The sequence below is a fragment of the Schistocerca serialis genome, chromosome 5, assembly GCF_023864345.2.
Source record: "Schistocerca serialis cubense isolate TAMUIC-IGC-003099 chromosome 5, iqSchSeri2.2, whole genome shotgun sequence".
In the NCBI taxonomy this organism is placed as follows: Eukaryota; Metazoa; Arthropoda; class Insecta; order Orthoptera; family Acrididae; genus Schistocerca; species Schistocerca serialis.
The window spans coordinates 385,202,086-385,217,620 of NC_064642.1; the positions used below are offsets into that span (position 1 = coordinate 385,202,086).

General features: G+C 42.3%; 1 protein-coding gene across 1 annotated transcript in view; it reads right to left on the reverse strand.

The window, feature by feature from the left end:
• The window catches only part of LOC126481276 (uncharacterized), a 147,129-nt gene that overhangs the window by 95,998 nt on the left and 35,596 nt on the right, over positions 1-15,535 (reverse strand). The window contains exons 4-5 of the mRNA XM_050104908.1: positions 1,055-1,208; positions 827-972 (exon numbers count right to left, since the gene is read on the reverse strand). Of these exons, the coding sequence (XP_049960865.1) occupies positions 827-972; positions 1,055-1,208 (300 nt within the window). The remainder of the gene's footprint in view (positions 1-826; positions 973-1,054; positions 1,209-15,535) is intronic.

Genomic DNA, 15,535 nt, shown 5'->3' on the forward strand with positions numbered 1-15,535 from the left:
CAATGACGATGACAAAGACAAGCATATTGAGTTTTGTTCGCAGTTGTAACAACTGAATGAGAATGGGGATGGCATTGTTGATTGCTTAATTTTTAGCAACGAAGCCACTTTTCACACTAATGGGAAGCAGAGCTCCGGGAGAGATTATGGGAAGCGACAGCCACAGTCAACAATGCCATGTTGGGATGAGTATGGCAAGAATTTGATTACTGTACTGATGTCTGCCAGGTCACTTATTGTTTGTATATCGAATGTTTGTAAAAAAAACTTTCAGTTTTTCTCTTCAAAATGCAATATGTATGACATATATACAATGCTTAGTTATTGTGCAATAAATAATTGAAAGTGTTCCTGGATTTTATGTACACACTGTACAATTCTGTAGCCATTTTGTGCACAGTAACTCATGCACACTAGCCCTGTTCGATCATTCAAAGGTCTTCACTCAGTAAAGTTGGTCAGAAAGCCAGAGGAGAAGGTTATCATTCACTAATAGCAATGACAAAATCTAGCTGAGATTTATCATAATATGATGATAATGCATGAGGCTTTGTGGTTCATTAGTTGAGGAATTTGGATGGAAACCAGAAGATGCTTGAATTATATCACAGATTGTTACGTCAATATTTGTTTTTGACCCTTTACTTGATTACAGTCTGTTCTCCAATTTTTGTATACATGAAGAATGTCCCAATATAGTTCAATTTTAATGTAAAGCTGCAGTTCAAACTTCCCTCTTCTGCCTGATTACTGGACTAGAACATAAGAATGCACGATGACAATGGCAAAATTTTGTCCATTGGAGCTATTCTAGCAAAGCACTCACCCCATAAGCTGATGAAAACTCTGACGCTAAAATGCCATTTGGGTTTGCTTTCATCAGGCGCTTAATGTTGCAAACAATGGTAGAAGGTAGCATTTGACAGTCATTTCCTTTGTCCTTTCCATTTCCACTGACTGAATGGTAATTGCCTAAAAAACAAAAGCATTTCACATAGTAGAACATAAGAGAGCATAATGACATTAACTATCCACAACAAAATGTTAAACTTACTTTCTGAGGTTAATACTAATGGAAACACATATCTTCCATCAAATCTCAATATGTGGGTGGCACACTCCAGGAATTCTTCTGTATCATCGAATCCTCGCATTATGTGAGGGAATTTTGACAATACCTCTCTCTCAAGAGCCTCTACAGGAGCCCCCTAAAACAAAAATGCAGCTTATGTGTAAAATTAGCTAAAGATCAAGGATATATCAACTGACTGCAACTTATGTAAAATAAAACAAAAAAAATTATGAGACGGAACTGATGGCCTCTACTTAAATTCAGAAGAAAATTCTCAACAATGAGAGAAACTGCTCTAGTTTTCATCATCATTAGTTCCTTCCTCGGGGAGGAATGAGGGGTAGGTTGAGGAAGGTTAGGAAGAGAGTTCAGGATGTGAGGGACATGCAAGTTGTAAGGGTGAGGGGAGAAAATAATGAGGGGGAAGGTGTCAGAGGGATTATTAAGAGGTCACATATATTCCATCAGTAAGCTTCAGTCTACAGATGATAGAAAGACAGAGTGAGAAAGGTGAAAGAGAGAGCTTACATAGTCCTAGGAAACGAAAGCTGGGGAAACATTTGTAAATAGCACTGAAATTGTAAATTTCAAATACATTGTATATTGTAATGATATTCTGTATGCCAGTGGTGGAAGGGTGTTTACATATCAAGTGCAGTTAATACAGATTCTGAGAGCCAACTAATTTGGATGAATAAATGTGTGAAATATGTGTTAAACACGGTAATCAAAGCTTTTAGAGATCTCATGCCTTAGGTGCAGTAGCTGCAGCACATTTCAGGGAAAACTTGAAGGTTGTGCATAAATTTTCTGATCATGTTGTAGTATCAGTTGGAGATATACCATTAGCTTGCACAATAGTTACTTGCATTTGATTTCATTTTATCAGGACTTCTGCTGTTTGCCTTGGTAGCAGGTGCAGGGTCCTGGGTTGCGTCCTGCTTGTGCTGTTGTGTATTTTCCACCCCCTTTGCACGCGCGTGCCGGCTGGCTGTGTATCTAGTTTGCTCGTGGCTTAACGTATAATTGGCCTTATGCACATTAGATAATAGATTTCTACTGCTTAGCTGGTGTTCATTAATAGGTTGATTAATTCTACAGATGATGTGCTGTAATGAATAATTGTGTTATAGTTACTTGAGGCAGATGTCAGTCAGTTGTAGATACCCACTAGTTCAGGGATTTTTCATGCCTATTCGTGATGGTTGTTGCTCCTGTTCGGGGGTCCATGCCGAGGCTGTATTGGAAACAGCTGAGTGGGCAGGTGTTCGCTTCTGGGTGTAGTTTGTTGAATCCCATGAGGTTGCTTAGTCACATGAAATTTTATATTTTATATCCTACATTGTAGGGTGCCTGCCATTTAAGTAACATGGTTGTGTGACATGGTATATGATTTGTTGTTGCCTGTACTCTGAATTACTTTGGTAATACCAATCACTCCAGTAACGAAAGACTACATTTCCTTGTTAAATTTTGGTAAATTGTTCTTCAGGTTGATCATAGTTTTTGAGTAAATAATTTTTAACTCATTTCACTAAATGTGTAATAGGCCACAAGTGCCGAGGTTTATGAACGTTTAAATTTTGAAGTAACTTGGTCTCACCTAAATGGTAATTTTAAAAATGTGTTGATGGTTTTATTTGTTATTTGTCTTGTTTAAATGTGCCAAATAAATGTTGAGTGCAACTGACGAGGGTGATTACCTGATGTGTTACTTGTCCAGTCGTACTGTGCTGAGCTTGTGTCATTGTGTAAAAGTTGAATTCCATGCTGTGTTGACACACCATTGGTAGCAGAGCGTGGTCGTGTTTCTGGGTGCTGGGGACAGGCGTCACCATCCACTGTTGTATCTGGTGATAAATTAGGTTATTTATCTTAACTTGTATTTTTTTGTGTGAGCAATCTCTGCTGGTTGTATTACATTACAGGACAACGAAGACCCAGGGGTGTCCAGGACTGAGCCAGTTGAGGAGAGAGCAGCTAGTTTATGAGCTTAAGATACGTGGGGCACCGACTGATGGTACGGTGACGGACCTGAGCGCATGTTTGCAGGGAGTTTTGGACTGTCCGGTATGCCTCACTGGAGAAGGCATTGGTGAGGTAGGTTTGATGTTGTCCACGTGTGCTGCGTTGCTTTCCGGTGTACAGGAGAATCTCGAGTTTATAAGGGATAGTAACCCTTCCCATACGCAGGTTAGCCAGGTTCAATCCCAGCTCATTCACTGGGTTAATAGATTGGGAGATTTAGAACAGTTGAAGGTTACCCCTGAACAGACGGCCAATGTTGGCAAGTTGCATCAGAGGGCTATGGCATTGCAGTTCGATCTTAATGCAGCAGGGTTGCAGGAGGAAGAAAGCGTAGGAGGAGGCACATTGGTACAAGACCCAGTTAATAAATCAGTGCGGACAGGGAAATTAACGAAAGTTGGGCAGCCACTGCTCAAACCATTTGCTAAGTTACCCAATCCTATACTTCTTTTAATTGAGGGATTGAGCGTTCTGATGGTAGACAAGTTGCCACATGTTGTTGAGGTTCTGTGGTTATTGGTACGTTTGGAAACACATGCTGATGCACTAGATGTTGACCACTGAGTTATTCTTCAACTGATTTATCCTTTGGCTAAAGGGTTATTGAGTATTATTATTAGTGAAGTATTGAGAGTTAAGGGTAGCCTTTCTGATTTGCAGTGGAAGATCACTGAATGTAAATTCACTCTACGCATTAAGCATGATTTGGCAGGCCAATATTTTTATCGTGTTCAGCATCAAACCGTGACCCTCGAACAATACACTGATGAAATTCATGTCACCATTACAGTGCTGGACTTAAATATAACTGAGAGGAAGGCTGTAGAGAGTTTATTGCGGGCCATCAGACCGGAGGACAGGTCACGGGTTATGTTTGCCCCTAAGCCAACTACCTTCAGTGAACTTGAGACTTTGGTTTAGCAGATTGAGGGGCTTCGTTTTGCTGATAGTAAGGGAGCCAGGGAGCGAGAGGCGGATCCTACAACTACCTGGGTGCAACCTAATCGTACTGAAGGAAAGATAAATGATGTTGGGAGTAGGAGTTGTTTTCATTGTGGGAGTTTCGAACATTTGTTGTGTGCTTGTCCAGAGAGACAGAAACTGCACCCGAGTAGCTGACGGTTTAGGAACAGGGACACCTTTAGTCAGGAGCGTCCGATGACGCAATGTAATCACATAAGAACAGTTGGTAGCCAGTCACTGCTGTTCGTTTGCAGCACATCGAACCACGAACCAGTCTGCCTGTTAATAAATTCTGGTAGCAGTATGTCCTTGTTAGATCATCAATGGTGGCAGAAGTATCATTCAGTGTGTAAGCTACCTCCCTCGCAACCAACCTCAGAGGGATGTTGTGTGGTTAATGGGCAAAAGTTGCCCCTCATGGGCTGTTGCTGGGGAAGTCTATCAATACATGGGTTTTAATGGATGATTCATATGTTAGTGGTGGAAAACCTGTCCGTTAATTAGTTATTGGGCTGCGATTCGATACAATGGATGGGTCTGGTGTTAGATTACGCCAGTAGGATGTTTCATTTTCGGTTCGCACCTGCAAAGAAGTTTAGTTTGTGTTTCATGCCAGGGGCAGACAAAGGTAAACAATATATCTGTTCAGGGTTCTGAATTTGGGCTCCGTCATTTTCCAGGTAGTCAGGCAGAGGAATTATTCGTGCTTATGAGTCTTTTTCCTGATGTGCTGACTAATAAGCTCGGTGTGACGGATAAAATTCATTTCTATATCCGCTTGACCAATAATGTGCCAGTTCGACAACCCCCATACAGACTATCACCACAGAAGCCGGAAGCATTGTGCCGGTTGGTTGATAAGATGTTAGAGGAAGGAGTGATCAGGAAGTCGGCCTCTCCTTATGCTTCTCCGATGCTTTTGGTGCCTAAGGCAGAGGCTGGGTATCGCCCAGTAGTGGACTATAAATGATTAAACCAGAAGGTTGTTTTGGAGTCGGTGCTGTCGCCCGACCTGCACCATTGTTTTACCTGGTTCGCAGGGACGAAGGTCTTTACCAACCTGGACCTCAACCAGGCTTACTACCAGATTCCGTTATCCGAAGAGTCTAAACCAGTCACTGCGTTTATCATGGACTGGAACCTTTATGAGTTTAATCGGGTGGCATTCGGGTTGTCCACAGACGTGGCAGTCCTGTCTCAGCTGCTAGATAACATCTTGAGGGATGTCAAGTACAAGTTTGTTTATAATTACCTTGACGATGTGGCAGTATATAGTCCTAAGCTTGAGGAGCACCTTCAGCATTTGTAGCAAGTCTTATCCTGCTTGAGGGAAGCTGGGTTCACAGTCAAGCCATCTAAGATAAGTTTGGCACACAAGGACATTTCGTTTTTGGGACATTTGGTCTCGGCAGGAGGCATGAGCATTGACCAGGGGAGAACGAGTGATCTACAGTAGTTTCCGCCTTCTTTGACTAAGAAGGGAGTTGCCCAATTTATAAGGATGGCTAATTTCTTCCGTAAATTTGTACCCATTTTGCGCAATTAGCTGTTCCACTAAACCAAATTCAGAAGAAGAATGTGGATTTTCAGTGGGCCAAATCCCAGCAATCTGCATTTGATGCTATTAAGGAGGCCTTAACTAATCCACCCATGTTGGCTGTACCACATTTTGGTAAGCGTTTTATTGTTCAGACGGACACGTCTAATTCTTGGGTGGCGGCAGTGCTACTCCAGGAGGATGAAAGTGAACGTCATTCAATAGCATATGCATCCAGGAAACTCTTGCCTGCCGAGTTAAAATATTCTGTGTACGAATAGGAAGTGTTTGCAGTACTCTTCAATTTAGAAAGGTTTCGTTTCTACCTAGAACATAGACATTTCGACTTGGAGACTGACCAACCAGGCATTACGCTGGGTACTGGCCCGCCCCAGGAAAACCAGACGTATCACCCGGTGGGCAGTCCGCATATCTGCCTACAGAGTCAGCATTAAGCATATGAGGGGAACGGAAAATACTATAGCGGACGCAATGAGTTGGATGTTTGAGGAGGAACAGGAAGGAGACCAGGGATACTACTGGCGTAGGCAATGGAAGTTTTGTTATGGGTGTTCTAACTGAAGTTCTGGAGTTGTTTGGCAGTTTGAGAGAAAAGCAAGGCACGGATCCTACCTCGAGTCCCATAAAACACCATATCCTAGACAGGAAGCAGGTGCCGGGCTATAGCATAGAAAAGGGCATCGTATGCTACCAAACTAAGAGCGATGGAAGGGATAAGATTTGTCCGCCAAGTGAACTAGTCCCGGCAATTTTCCATTATTTCCACGATTTTCCATTATTTCCATAATTCTGTGGTGGGAGGCCACCTGGGAGTCATCAAGACTATTGCTAAGATTTGGGAGCATCTAACCTGGGTGATACTGTATAAGGACATTCGTAGACTAGTAGAGCAATGCCACGTTTGTAAGGGGTCCAAGCCCAACTCTAATGCGAGGAGAGGGATGCTGCAATCTACCAGGGAGAATGCACCAATGGACAAGGTATTCATTGATTATATCGGACCATTACTGAGAACGTGGAATGGCAATAGATATACATTGGTAGTGGTGGATGCATTCACACGCTTTGTATGGCTCATCCCTAGTAGTGTAAAAATAGCGGGTTTAACCATTCACCATCTGACTAACATTTTTTCGATCTTTGGTCTACCAAGGTCGCTTGTTAGTGGTAACACTCCTGCTTTTGGGTCGCGTCAGTTTAGGAGATTTTGTTTCGAAAGTGCTATACATCACAACGCTACTATTCCCTACTTCCAGCAACTTTCATTTGCAGAGAGAGTGAATTGCAATCTTAAGGCTGCTCTCATAACCTTCCACCAGAAGTCGCAGCGAAGTTGGGACGAGACGATCCTTTGGTTGAACATAGCCTTCAACTCTGCGTGCCAGGAAGCAAGTAAGGCTGCCCCTCTCTCTCTGATGCTTAGTTACCCTGTGAACTCCCCACTCACCAATTTGTAGGTCCATCAATGATTTACTGCCTGAGCAGGTGATCAGCGAGCTCATTCAGCAGAATTGGAGACGTACCACAAAAAATATCGAGCTTGTACATCGAAAATTAGCGCAGTGCTATAATCACAGGTACAGTCCATTTACGGTTCAGCCAGGGGCGACAGTTTTCATCTGTAATTTTGGGGCAGGGGGGGCAAGGGAAAGACAAAATCTCAAGCAAGTTATCACCACGTTTCGTGAGACGCTGCCAGGTGTTATGGGTCTTGAACCCAGTCAGTTTGCTGTTTTGGAATAGTCAGACGGCGGAAACCTCACAGGTGCACATCTCTCAGGTCAAGGGAGGGAGCTAGCTCTTGTCTCTTGCCTTGGCTAAATGGGATGGTTTCCAGTTTTCTGAGGGGGAGGATGAGCCATGTGACTCGATCAGCGATATTCCCACCACCGGTACGGGTCATCTTTCCAGTGGTGTGCGCAGAGGATGTGGTGGCGCTGCCTACCGGGCTGATCGGGGACCGAAGGATAAGCTCTAGCAAGTAGGGAGAATTTTTGCTTTGGGATGCCTAGCAGTAACGTCATTTGGGAAGTCTGGCAGATAGTACAGACGCCATGCGAGGCAGCAGGAAGAGCACATCTAAAAGGGGCTGTTAACTCGGGTGACGGTGCCGTAGCAAATATCACCGGCGTGGAAGCAGTCACGTTACTAGGAAGCCATTGGTGTATTTCACTTCCTGCATGTCTCCTGGCACCACGATCTGCGGCAACTGGCTTCATCGAAGAAGCAAGAGGGTAAGGGCCTTGGTTGTGCTGTAAATTGTGGCCGGAATCAACTACTGGGGTCAGTGCTGTTGACTTCATTTTCTTGGCCAGTCTTTGCTACTCCTACTGAGTCTGTCTTCGAATATGTTAATTTCAACTTCCTTAATACGCAAGGTTCTAGTGAGAGATGTATGTGATGTGATGATTAACATTTACTAGCACCTGGAGTGCTGATACATTCCGTTTGTAGATTGCTACTATCAGTGTTAACCGCCAGTGAAAACAGTTTGGCTGGTCCTTGTCTAAGTGCTGCCTGGTTACTGTATTTATATCACATGACAGAGTTAAGCTGGCCAATTGCTATAGATATATATGAATAAAATTTTCCCTGGATATATTTTGCTGTGAATTGCAATAACATTACTGTTACGTTTCTATTTGAAATGATAGTGTGTCGAGAGACACATGTCTCATTCTATATGAGTAGTTTCATAAATTCTTACAAGTTACAGAGAGGCCAGTTGTTAGTGTGTGTTTAAATAGTTCGAAACTGATTCTTTTAATGAAAGTACAAGAATTCCTTCAGTGACAGTATGTGCATATGGTAATTAATTATGATTTAATCACAAATTTAAGTGTGGCTATTTGCTGTAAGTCACCTTGTGTTTTGTGTTTGGGGGGCGGGGTGGGGGGGGGGGAGGGGGGGGGGGGCAGGGGGTCTCGATATACTGTTAGCCTGCATGCTAGTTACTTGCATTTGATTTCGTTTTATCGGGACTTCTGCTGTTTGCCTTGGTAGTGGGTGTGGGTCCTGGGTTGTGTCCTGCTTGTGCTGGTGTGTATTTTCCGGCCTCTTTGCCCGTACAATCCGGCTGGCCGTGTATCTCGTTCACTCACGGCTTAATGTATAATTGCCCTTATGCACATAAGATAATAGATTTGTACTGCTTAGATGATGTTCATTAATAGGTTGTTTACTTCTACAGATGATGTCCTGTAATGAATTATTGTGTTTCTAGTTACTTAAGGCAGATGTCAGTCTGTTGTAGATACCCACTAGTTCTGAATTTTTCGTGCCTATTCGTCACCACTGCTGCTCCTGTTCGGGGGTCCATGCCGAGGCTGTATTGGAAACAGCTGAGTGGGCGGGCATCCGCTTCTGGGTGTAGTATGCTGAATCCCACGAGGTTGCTTCGTCACGTGAAATTTTATATTTTGTATCCTACATTGTAGGGTGCCTGCCATTTAAGTAATGTGGTTGTGTGCCATGGTATATGATTTGTTGTTGCCTGTACTCTGAATTACTTTGGCAATACCAATCACTCCAGTAACGAAAGACTACATTTCCTTGTTAAATTTTGGTAAATTGTTCTTCAGGTTGATCATAGTTTTTGATTAAATAATTTTTAACCCATTTCACTAGATGTGTAATAGGCCATAAGTGCCGTGGTTTACGAATGTTTAAATTTTGAAGTAATTTGCTCTCACCTAAATGGTAAATTTAAAAATGTGTTGATGGTTTTATTTGTTATCTGTCTTGTTTAAATGTGCCAAATAAATGTTCAGTTCAACTTATGATGGTGGTTGCCTGATGTGTCACTTGGTCCAGTCCTACCACCCCACAGCCTACTGTGATGAGCTTGTGTCGTGTAAACATTGAATTCCATGCTGTGCTGACACGCCAACATGTATGAAGTGAACAAAACTGTGACAGATTGTAATGACATTCCGTAACATATAAGTTAGAAGGCTGCTTCAAAAGCAGATGCAACTATAGATCTATTTCACTGACATCAGTCTTACAGAATTTTGGAATATATTTTATGCTGGCATATTATGACCTTTCTGGAGGCCGAAAATCGCCTCCATAGAATTCAACATGTATTCCACAAACAATGATTGTATGAAACCTAACTAGCTCTGTTTGTCCACGATACCAAGAATGCAGTAGATGCCAGTTTCCAGGTTGATGGCATGTTCCTCGACTTCCAGATGGCATTTCATATCATTCTGCACTGTCACCTAATGAACAAAATGTAAGCATACTGGACAAACTTTGTGATGGACTTGAGGAGTTCTTACAAACAAAACAAAGCACATCATTCTTAATGAAGAGAACTCTTCAGATGTAAAGGTAACTTCACGCATACCGCAAGGGAATGTTATAAATGTTATACGACTGTTACTGTCCACATTATACATATACAGGGTTTCTTTCCTAAGAGTCATCATGCATCTTTTCTCTAGTGTTTTGGTTGATATTTGCAATTTTGATTTTGCGATGTGTAGCTGGAGCCGGGCCCAACAAACATTGCTCGTCACATCTTTCATGCGATGCCCAGTATCAATGGAAAATGCCAGTTTGTTTCCTATTACAAACTAAATTATTTTTAAAGCTGAATTTTACATTCACATTCAACTGAATGGTCCCAAATTAGTCTAGTGGCATATCTGTTTAACACACATACATTAACAGGGACAGTAAAACACAAAAAACAGCCAGTGCTCCTACAGCACCAGCACCACCCAGGCCCATGCTGACTGCTCCCACCACGCAGCATCACTGCTCAGTAGCTGCTGCTGGAGTACTGATTTTTCTTCAGGTTGTACTGTTCCTGTTAATACATGTTGATAAACGAAATATCTCACTAGACTATTTTGTGACTGCTCAAGAGAATGGGCACATAAAGAATCTGCCATAAAAACAATATTGCTCGTGAATGGAAACGCTTTTTGTCAGCACTGGATGTCACATGAAAGATTTTATGAGCAGTATTTGTTTGGCTGCCTCCAGCTCCACATTGCAAATATCTGCTGACATGCAGGCAAAATGCGCCTGACAACTCTTAGAAGATACACCCTGTGTGTGTGTGTGTGTGTGTGTGTGTGTGTGGGAGGGTGGGTGGGTGGGTGGGTGGGGGGTTTTGTGTGTGTGTGTGTGTGTGTGTGTGTGTTTAGGGGGTGGGGGTGGGGGTGGGGTATATATTTGTATGATGACTTGATTGTGGAACAATCACTGCAATCAGTGGAAGCAATCAAACCCATTAAATTTATAAGATTATATGCACGGAATGATTTAAAGTGGAAAAATCACATAAAGATAGGTGTCAGATTGAGGTTCATTGGCTGAATCCTTAAAAAGTGTAGTCCAACCAAAAAGGTTAAAGTCAGTGGCATATACAATCCATTCACAAAAAGATGAACAAAGGCTTTTAGCTCTAGATCTGAAGAAATGATTAGAAGTCAGTTGACTTAAGCCTGCTCATGTTTTGTGTTCAGCAGCTGCCAACTTCAGTAATCTAATAGAGAACCACGTGTAAGTAGGTACTGCGAAGTGACCGTTGTACTGTGTCGCAAATTAAGACATCTCTTGACGAGTGACGAAGCAGTTCCTTGCCTATCACAAATAGCACACAATGCTCTTTCCACTCCCTGAAGAATGGCTAGGGATAGTACTTTACATAGTAGAGCTAGAAAACAATTAAAAAGTCACTGAACATTGAGAACAAGGGAGCAAAACTAAAGAGTTGCTCTACCTTCCCTCTCAGCTGATGAGAAGAACAGCGGCATACACAGGAACAAGCTTCAACTCTGTGAGAAGAATTCAGAATTTTTGGAAAGATAATCCTGAAAAGTCACCAGAAACTCTCAGCAAAATGAGGTAAATTCAAATTTTTCAGTTTGACAGTGTTTTGATACTACATTTCTCTTTAGCCAAATTACTTTAAAACGGCCATTTTGTGTACAAAAAAGCATTGTTGTTTACTGTAGGAACTCCTGTGTGCATTAGCACAAGTTTAGTTCCAGAAGCATGTGACATAAGCGGGACTTGTTCCCCCTGCATCACCCCTCACCCCTGGGTAGTCATGTGCTGGGAGTCAGTGGGCGAAACTTGCTTCCTCCACTCCCCACACCCCCTTCACAATTAGTTCATCAACTTATGAACAGACAACAGTATTCTATGAAGTTTGCTGATGGAGGAAAAGGCTATCAGTAAAAATAAATAGCTTTTATCAGTCAGAACCTTCATGTAAGATGGTTAAATTCAGTCTTCCAATCTGTAGCACATCCCACTTTAGAACAAGAAAGAAAGAAAATATGAATATAATAGAGGGAAACATTCCACGTGGGAAAAATAAATCTAAAAACAAAGATGATTTAACTTACCAAACGAAAGCGTTGGTATGTTGACAGACACACAAACAAACACAAGCACACACACAAAATTCAAGCTTTCGCAACCCATGGTTGCTTCATCAGGAAAGAGGGAAGGAGAGGGAAAGACGAAAGGATGTGGGTTTTAAGGGAGAAGGTAAGGAGTCATTCCAATCCCGGGAGTGGAAAGACTTACCTTAGGGGGGAAAAAAAGGACATGTATACACTCACACACACACACTTATCCATCCGCACCTATACAGACACAAGCAGACATATGTAAAGGAAAAACTCTTGTAACAGGGCACTTAAGTCCTTTGAGTCATCCTGTGGAACATGCTCAGCAACTAAGTACTGGGTGTCCCGAAAGTGTACAGTTGTTCTAGGTCCATTCATGCATTCAGTAAATTCAGTGCATGCTCTATGTTTGATATTATAAGTTTTGTGTGTGATGGGGCCGGAGTAAGTGGCAGTATGTAGGTGCAAGGTCCAGGTTTTGCAATGGGATCAATTTCTAGGGTAGGAATTTGTATGAGGGGATAGAGATCTGGGAATAAGATATGGCATGAAAAGGATGATACGAAAATTAGGAGGGCATAGGAAGGATATCAGGGAAACATGATCTCATTTCAGGGCTTGAATTAAGAATTTGTTCAAGGGTAAGAGGATAAAACTGCCAGGGGCACTTGCTTATGGACACAATCCATACTGGAGCTGTTGGAGAGGAAAGCTTGGGAGAGGTGCTTGGTGTAAGTATTGAGGGATTCGGTGGTAAAGCAGATATGTTTGCCATTACTGCCTAGGCTGTAGGGAAGAGATGTTGGATGTGAACAGGGTGGCAACTATCAATGTGCATGTACTGTTGTTGATCTGTCGGTTTCATATGCACAGAGATTTGGGTGTGAGCTTAAATGAGGTGGACGTAAATGTCAAGTAATGTGGCTTTTGATTTAGAAAAGAAATAAGTGAGTATGAGTTGGATAAAAGAGTTAATCTGTTTCAGGAAGTGAAGGCATTCTTCTTCATTAGGAATCCAGATGACAAAGACACTGCACTGCATCGTGTTCTTATATTGTCATGTGGTAACCACACACAAGACCAAACTCAACAGCAGGGTCGTCAATGAAATACAACACTTAGCACTAAAATCACTTTTACTGCAAACACCAATGCACAGCCAGAACAGAAATGAATTCCTAAACTAAGAGTGCTTTTATGAGCACAAAAATCAAATATTCCAGAATATACAAATCATATTCCAAGAACCTTCCAGAAATGATAAATATTAAATAGCAAATAATTGCTGATGGACAGGTTTGAACTGACAACCTACAGCATGGAAGCCAGTAGGACTAACCGCTACATGACACTGCATGCACTACAGTTTTGAGTATTGCTCCCTTTTGTGGAGAAACAGTGACCTGCTGCTTCAGAAGTTCTTATTCGATCCGACTACAGCAGCCTGGATCAAGATCTTGTCAATGGTCGTCTGTATGGTGACACTGGCAGATCCTCAGGTTCCAGTCATGTTGTTACATCCTCTGCAATAGAATGAGCCCCTCCTGTTGAAGTTTCAAGATCACCAAGTGGGTCTTCAGTTTTCCTTAACCTTCCATCATCGATCTGCATCTCTGGACTGTAGTATGGGTTTATACGGAGGACATGGACAGCAGCTCTGCACTTTTGTCTTCTTGATGAAGGATCATAATCTTATAATTTGTATGTGATGTTGACAAGCAATGGAGGCTACAACACAGTTCAAAGTACTAACTTGTTAATTTTTCTGATAGTCCCCACTTTCTCCACAGGCATCGAATAATCTCCACACAACCCCTGGATTGTAACTCACTGGCTAGTGCTTGGCATTATAGAGCTCTCAGTCTTTGTTTTGGGTATCCAGGGTCCATATGCAAGCCAACTGCCTTGCATCTTTAGCCGTGGCGATGAAGCATTTCATGTAGTCATCCTAAGGATAGTCCATTTGAAATGGGAACAGTGTACCGACTGCCATTTCTATCCTGCGACCATGGAGCAGAAAAAAATGGTGCTCTGTGAGGCCATTCATCAATGGGTGGTAGGTAGTTGTCTTCCTGTAGGTGATGTTACAGTGTGGCATTACCTCAGACACTTGTCTCGACTCACGAATTTTTCCACAATCAGAGGTCATCACGTACTCTGTTCCGTGCCTCAAAATGACATCGTCTACGAGGAACTTTGCAATTCTGCAGCTTCAGCAGCTAGCAAAGTTTTGTTCATAGGATAGTGGGGCTAGATAGTCAGGGCAGACTATTATACATTAACTCCCATTTGTCGACTTTGTAAACCTCCCTGAGAGGCTGACTGCAATTCCACAGAATAGCACTGCTGCAGGGATAATTAATGCCAGATGCCCCAGAGATAGTTGCAGCATGTGTTTCCATCACTGGCATTGCTTACAATGGCTCACATAGTATATAACAGATTGGTGTAGACTTTGCCAATGATGCCTGAATCTGATTTTGTATAGGGCCTCGGGATAATTGCCTGTAAATGAGCTGGAACAATGAGCAACCATTTCTGCCCCATGCATCATAATTCCTCTTATACAATGCTCCGTTTATTAATTGGAATTCTCCTTCAAGACTTCTAGGGGTTTTAGCATACCAGATCTTCCCTCTGTTCATCAGAAATGTCATATAATGCAGAGATGAGTGAGATTTCGCTCACACAACTGCACTTCACAAAACGAATCATCGGAAAGTAGTCAATGTCCTTGTGTTTGTGTCCACTTTTGAATACCACTGTGAGGTCGTATTACAGAAGCCTCAGTGCCCATCTTGCTAGTCAACCTGACTAAACCCTTCAGGCTAGTCAGACAGCATAAAGAATGGTTTGCCAAATAAATACTCCCAGAACTTCTTGATGGCCCAAACAAATGCAAAGTGCTCTTTCTTAGGCTTGAAGAGAAGTCTGGAAGCATTCACTATCATCTTTTTAACAACTTCCTGTATTTGTATTACAACTGCACCTCCTCCATATCTAATAGCTAGGCATGAAGTTAGTCTCCATCATTCTCACTGCACAATGCTAGAACTGGATAAAATGTCAGCACCTCCATAAACACAAATAAAGATCCTTCTTGCACCTCATTCCAGCACAATTTGACATCTCCCTGCAGTAGTTCTTGCAAGGGATGCACCTTTGTACAGAACTCCTTCATGAATTGCTGGTGCTGCAGGGAAATAGCGAGAAAATTCACATCATGAATGTGCTGAGGAGTCTGAAAATCTGCGACCACCTTTTTTTTTTACTTAGAACTGGGACAGATCTCATTGCCACTCACTACAGAGGAATGTTCAGACAATAAGAAATTCAGGCTTCAGTTGCAAGCGAAGGCTGAATTTCTTATTGTCTGAACAATTCACAGTTGCTGAAGCACTGCATTATGTTAAAGATTTGTAAATAGTGGAATGTGCATAAGACAATGATAGTGTGATGCATTCTGTGCAGAGAGAGAGAGAGAGAGAGAGAGAGAGAATACTTTGCAGTGGTGCCAGTGTGTGCTCTGCCCCTGCT